Raw genomic sequence first — 7,259 nt, forward strand, 5'->3', positions numbered from 1 at the left:
GTGTGTGTGTGTGTGTGTGTGTGTGTGTGTGTGTGTGTGTGTGTGCGCGTGTGTTGTGTGTCTGCGTGCGTGTGTGAGTGTGTGTGTGTGTGCTTGTCATGACTAGGCCACCTGTGTTGATGAAATGTCACTGCCAATCTGCAACAAAGGGCTAGGACATACGGGATTACAGCTCTCTGCCTGCAATAACAGATGGGCTGGCTTCCGTCACACACTGCCGAGGGCTGGTTGCCGATGCCACCGTCAACCGCCTTCGCAAAAATCAGCCTTTTAGCTACAATACAAAACGCATGTATTCAGAACCAGGAAGTATTTTCTGTTACAGACAGAAAAGTCACAGAAAATTACAATTCTCATGCTCAAAACGGCGTTACACGCCACGTGCTTCAGCAACACAACTACATCAACTGTAAATGATTAAAAAATAAATAATAAAACTCTGCAGGAATGACCCACTTCCTATAAAAGTTTTCCAATGTTGATGTCGGTACTCAAAATTGGATCTACTGCACCACAGAGCAACTTGCGTTGCATAAATATTATACTTTAACAGAAATGCCTAGCTTGAACCATCAAATACTATGTAGGTTTTTTTCTTCTAAAATGTCAATCTATAAAAAAAAACAGCTTAATAAGAGTTTATCGAGACACACACTCACAGTTCTGTAACTAACAGTCGGGCAGTGACTGGTTGTAGGTGAAAACCCCCGCCCTTTAATATTTTTCTGCCCAAGTAGAAAGAAAATGATATATGGTTTTTCATCTGTATTTTTATGCAAAACTGAAAGTGTGTCATCCGTTTTTCTGACGTCAGTCACCTTTACTGCAATATCCGTAAATCAAATTCAGCAACAATAAGCTGCCTTCAGAAGTCACTCATTGGCAAACAGAATATTCCTGCAATTTAATCTCAGGACAAATATAATAAAAAAAAAAAGTTCTCAGCAATTTATTACAGAGTATTTGAACATCATGAAGTCTAGTGTGCCTTCAAGTAGTTGCAATAAAATGTATTTCCACAAATTATTGAATTAAGGGGGCAGAATATAAAAGCATGTCACATTTTCAGATTTTATTATGATTTCTCTAAATTAATCATTTCCTTTACATCACAATGAGACACAAGTTTACCACATAAAATACCAATAAAAGACACTCAGGGTTTTGGCTGTAACGTGACAAAATCCAAAAACTTCAAGGGTTGTGAATACTTTTGTAAAGCACTTAATTTGTACAAAAGAGAAATCTGTTTCTGTAGTATAAACCCGACCTGCATTTTCTTTCAAATGTGGCAGAGCGTGATGATTTGATGTAAAATCTAAAGTTTGCACTGGTTGTCAGATGAGGTGTTGCAGTGGGATTGTGATGTCACCAGTGCCACAATGACAGAGCTTTTTGCTAAAGAGGATCCATGACAGCAGACAGAAATGATTGAATATTTCACTGTTGCTATACTGTGGAACTAATTTAGAATCAATAAATGGTTCAAACATCCATGTTTGAAAGCTTTAATAAATCTGAGAAGAATAAGTTCCCTAGAAGAATGGAAACCCAGCTCTGTTTTTGGAGCCCTTTTTTGCTTTTGGTCCCACAAATGTTAGGGTCAAATAAAGATAACCTTTTTAAGCAATCAGCCTGATCGTATTTGAAAATGCATCTGCCCTCCTTCCTAAATGATGAATAAAATGTAATTAACCACTTTTTTTTATTTATTTTAGTTGCACTAACCAGACCTATAAATTCAAGCAATCACTTAAATAAAACCCGTCTGCTAATATAAACGAGGCTAAATGATCACAAAAAAACAACACATCATGCCCTGAGCTAAAAAGAAATAAGAAACAATGTCTGAAGAGGGTTACAAAGTTCCTTCTAAGTTTTTTTTTTAGAACCATTATCTGCAAATGGAGAAAACGGGGAACTGCGGTAAATGTCCCCAGAAGTGGCTGACCTTCCAAAATTTACTCCAAGAGTGCATTGATGGCTCATCCAGGAGATCATAAAAGGACCCAGAACATCTAAACCCTCACTTGTCTCAATTAAGGTCCGTGTTCATGATTCAAAAAGACTGGAGGCAAAAACGGCCTCCATGGGAGCGCTCCAAGAGAACGACTGCTGAACAAAAACAAAACAAAACATTGAGCAAATGCTCAAAGAGTCTATTGATCTTGACTTTCTTTCTGTAAAGTAAAAAAAAAAAAAAAAATGAAAGTAAATGCAACTAAATGTTTTCTTGCATCATATTTGCAAGAAAACAACATTATTATTCACCAGATTTTGTGGAAAATATTCTATGGATTGATGACACAAAAGTAGAGGATTTGGAAGGCGTCTGTCCTGTTACATCCAGAAGAAAAAAAAAAATCAAACAGCATGTCAGAAACAGACATGTAGTCAAACATGGTTGTGGTGGTGTGATGGTCTGGGACTGCTTTGTTACTTCTGGATGACTCGCAGAAATGGATAAAAATCATAAATTTTGCTCCCTATTGCAATCATAAAGGAGAATACCAAACAATCGGTTTGTGACTTTACACTCAAGAGCACTTCCATAGAGGACAATTGTCCAGAGCACACCACTGAACGACTCAAAAAAGAAACAACATGGAGCCCTTAAATCCAACTGAGCTGCTTTTGACACTTTGCAGACCGTTCATACTGAAAATCAATGCAGTGCGGCTGAATTAACAATTCTGCAACATTTCAAAATTCTTACAGGATACTGAAATTCGTTTGTTAACCTGAAACATTTAAAAAATACATCAAAACAAGAGCAGGAGACATATGTAAGGGTGCAAATAGTTTTTCACAGCTGATTATTGCTGTACTCAACTAGAACTGCTGCAGTTTTTATAAAGAAATTAGTAAAAAACTGCAGAAATGGGAACCTGTTGAACACATCTGGTAGTAGAAGGGACAAAAATAAAATCAATAAGAATCTAGAGTAAATAATACGTGTACTAACAATTTTCTGCCTGCATAAAACTCCACAAGTTGCTATCTTATAAACTTAACATTGTCGACTGTATCCACAAAACAGCTTTTAAGTCTACAAATTAATGTAATAACGTGTAATTGAGCAACCATCAAATTAATTCCTGATGCTCTACATTGCCATATTTAAACATCCATCAGGGATTACTTCAAAAGACGTCTTTTAAAGTGCAATAATCTCAACAAAACTCTAAAGATTTAATATTCACTCATAATCCTCAGAGCCTTTTGAGAGCAAATATTAAAAAAAACACACACACACACACGCACACACAAAGACGTCCGCTGAGCCCCAAAAGTACCCAATGGAAGCTTGACGAGATTAAGTCATTATCACAAATTATCGTACTCACTCCCCATGATCTTCATTCCACTTTTGAACATGCCAGAAGCCTTGCTGGATTTACAATCCCACTAATATCACTGCGTCTGTCGGGCTGCGAGAAGCAGCTGAAAATCAGCAGCTCTGTGGAGCCATCGCTCAAACTGAACAGGGGACTGAACCCTCTCTGGCACAATCTTAGTATTTGGTTAGCGGTGAACTTTGATCCATGCTTTGGAACATACCGTTTTCCATTCTGATGCGTTTTTTTTTTTTTTTTTTTTTTTTGTTTGCTTGTTTGGCAGATGCTGATCAAGCACTATACAAGCAGGGTTACTTATCTAGGTGAGAATGAAAGAGAAGAAAAACATGAAACCTGTCTAAAGCTGGACAAATAATGGAAGAGGTCTAGTTCTTTGAGAGGACTGTGTTTAAGGTAAATGCATTACTTTTTCGTTAGACGACTCTGCTATGACAAAAAATAACAAAAAGAACAAGATGCTTTCCAGACAGTCTGCCCTGGGTCAGAATTTGTGTAAAACATTGTTTAAAACTGTGCCAAATTTTGCTACTTGCACATTAATCTTTCAATCTGTACCAGAAAAAAAAAAAAAAATCATCAATTTGTAAATTAACATAGCCATCAATCATTTTATTACTGGCACTGAAATCCTGGTTTTATGATCGTTTTCAGGATAATTAGGTACCAAATGTTTTCATTCCAACTTGTAATACCCAACGTGATGTAGTAACCCAAAATTACTTGCACAAGTTTGGGATCACATAACAGACTGATGCAATAACGAGTCTGCAGGTTGAGGCAGGCATGGTTGTCAGCAATTTGTTGCACAAAACTGGACAGGCCTGATGCCTTACAGAGGAAAAACCACAACCACACAGGCTGGGGAAGGTGGAGAGCATGTTCACAAGTTCCCTGTGGAATACTGTTAAATAGTGTTGAAGTTAATTTATTCTGATAAATTTGGGGGGAATATAAACTGAAGTAAGCTGGGAGAGGGTTGTTTTTTTTAACATGGTATCTGGTAAAGTCTTCTGACCTTCACTGCCTGCCGTAGCTTTTATGACGTCATCGGCTGAGATTGGAGCAGCTTGCTGCTGTTTGACGTTTCTGGCTTTCTAGATTTCTGTTAGCGTCTGTAGAAATGGAAGGAAATAGAGTGCAACCATTTCATTTAAGAATAATGATTTATTTTATTGTAATAAGGTTGAAAAATCCCATTACCGATTCATAGATTAAGCTACAGAGGATGAAAACCTTGCTTTAATTATTTGTGTGACTATAATTATATTACTTGAAGCAATACATTTTTAAATATTTGTGTTGAATTTTAAGTTGAAGCAAAACCAACTCACTCTCAGTTAGACTGCAGGTAAAATGCCTGTAAGCATCATTTCCCTAAATCAGAGGTAGATTTAGGTCTGGGTCTAACATGAATAAGCTTTGACTCACAACAAACAATGTTATGAATTGTAGGTTGAATGACTTCTGTCTCATCTGACCAGACACACCCATTGGTTGCTTCTCTGATTAATGTTCTCATTGCCCACATTGTATTTCTTCGATCGACAGCCATGTCTTAGTAGGTTTACACTTGTGCCATATGCTTTACTGAATATTTAGATGATATACTGAACAGTTTGCCATGAGTTGTCAAACCTTTGAAGATTTTTTTTATAGTCTAACTCTGTTGTAAGCTTCTCCACAACTTTCTCCCAGACTGGGTTCGTTGGTCTCCATGATGCATTACATTAGATTAATGTTCCCTACTAAGATTAAAGTTCACACAGGTGTATTCGGTTGGATAATCATCAATGCCAGAGATTAAACCGGATTTTATGTGGGGGCATCACATCAAATGGGTCTAAATGCCAGTATACACCAGACTTTTTTGAATTTGAAACAGAGTTTTCCCCAAATCAAATTTAAGACCTTTTTAAGACCATGATGAACAAAATTTAAGATGTGAATCATGACAGAAATATACAAAAGAAAATAGCATATTTTATAGAGAAGCCAAGCTTTTTTTTGCCCAGAATGCACTTAGCACTGCACGGATTGGCAACAGAAGACAAGCGTTCTCCAGCCAACTGGCAATAATTTACACTTACCACTGAGAGACGCACGCAAACAAGCTAGCTAGCCAATAAGGGTATATTAGCAGCTGGTTAGGGGCAGCCTCAACCACCTGGAGTCACATAATGTAATGAAGATGTCTGAGTGTGATTCAAACTTTTGCCTGACAAGAAAGTCTCACAAGAAAAATAAACTAAACAAGAGTAAATAGTAATGTCATGATAAATTTAAGACCTCTGATTAACATATTTAAGGCCAACTCACATTATTTTTAATGAATTGAAGATGTACTAAGGCCTTAATTTTGGATACATGAACATAAAACCTTTCAAGAATGAAAAGCCATCTATACTACTTATTGATTACACTACTTTATGTTCATATTGTCAACCTCAAATCTTCATCTCTTGTTGTGATGTAAACCTTCAAGTGGCTTGAAGGCCTGCTTCACCTTTGTTAACCTGTTAAAGCGTCTGCTGATTCATGTTTAGAGTCCCCACAGTGAAACAAAACTACAGGGTCAACTCCAGCATCGAGTACCAATCACCTCAATGCAGCACCATCAGGTACAAACTGGGACAAAGCAAACCCATCTCCCCCAACCCCCTTTAATCAGCACTGCTCTGTTCCACAAATGGCGACACTTACAGCCAATGCAAACAACAAACTGCTTACTTGGCACATCATCTCGCTTTACTACAAACCACAGCAACATGTGCAGCGGCATGGCCATGGACTGACACCAGCTGCACGCATGCCGCCTTCGCTCTTCATCGCCCCACCTGCAGACACGTCCTTAACAACTACTGATGTGTAATATAGTAATAATTCCTTTTCAACAAGGGAAGTAGAAGATGGATATGTTCCACTGTCCATGCCGCTCCGGTAAAGTCTCGTTTTTATTGAGAAAAGCTTTAAAAACAAACTGAAATATAAGAAGAGAATCACCAACATGGAGCGAAACGACTCGCACTGCATCACCTGATAAATAAAGCATGTGCTTGTTTGGCTGGTTTACCTGTTGGCATACAGATGTGCAGCGAGACCGACAACAGCAGGATGTAAAGGATGCAGCTCCGATATTTAGCTACATGAACCCATCAGATGTTTAAAAAAATATATAAAAAATTAGCCACCTGTAGTCCAGGAAAGAAATGGGAAATGTAGAAAAAAAAAAGTAGGAAAAAAAGCCTCTGTTGTGATGCTCTCCCTGAATGAACCGGTCGACAAATGAGGAGGAGGAAGAGGCGGAGGATTAGAAGAGACAGGCCAGCATTCCAGGGATGTGATTTATAGATCCAAGTCCTCTATAAACAACATCTCCGACGTATGGACAGACAGGTTGGCCGTGTAGGATCAGAGCTGGGAGAAGAAGAAGAAGGCTACTGGAGGATGCAGGCGGCATTTAGTCCTTTGTGCGTGGTGTCAGCAAGGATTACCACTGTAGATGAGAAGGAGGAGGAGGAAACGGAGGAGGAGAGCGAGAGCGCTGCGTTCAGCCTGACGTTCCGCTGCTTTCGTATAAAACTGGGCCAGTGGGCTTTGCTCTGTGCATGCTGTATTCCATCACTGGGGGGGCGGGGAGGGCGGTGTGAGCGTGTGAAGCAGACGCGTTGCCTTTATGGGCCAATATGTGCAAAACACATGCGCATCAAGAAGCTCTGCATAAAGATGTACAGCCTCCCCCCCTTTCCTCTAGTAGCCTGTGGGGACACTATTCGCCCTACTGCCAGCCAGCGAGCAGAAGACAAGAGGGGAGGGGGGGAGGGGCGCACATTACAGGGGCATGGTCTGGATGTTTTTCCTTTTTTTTTTTTTAGGGAAAATAAAGGGGTGTGGCTGGAGGCA

The 7,259-nt window shown here is 39.1% G+C and overlaps 1 protein-coding gene across 2 annotated transcripts in view; it reads right to left on the minus strand.

Moving 5' to 3' along the window:
• LOC103150468 (E3 ubiquitin-protein ligase MIB2-like) overlaps nt 1-7,034 on the minus strand; it is a 32,273-nt gene extending 25,239 nt beyond the window's left edge. The window contains exon 1 of one of the 2 annotated variants that reach the window (XM_016680723.1): nt 6,430-7,034. In XM_016680723.1, coding sequence (XP_016536209.1) covers nt 6,430-6,439 — 10 coding nt within the window. In that variant the 5' untranslated portion in view covers nt 6,440-7,034. Of the gene's footprint in view, nt 1-3,347; nt 3,453-6,429 lie in introns of those variants that run through there. The other variant, XM_007570101.2, reaches the window with a different exon arrangement.
• Nucleotides 7,035-7,259: the final 225 nt, after the last annotated feature.

This window comes from Poecilia formosa, unplaced genomic scaffold, assembly GCF_000485575.1.
Source record: "Poecilia formosa unplaced genomic scaffold, Poecilia_formosa-5.1.2 Scaffold255, whole genome shotgun sequence".
Classification (NCBI taxonomy): domain Eukaryota; kingdom Metazoa; phylum Chordata; class Actinopteri; order Cyprinodontiformes; family Poeciliidae; genus Poecilia; species Poecilia formosa.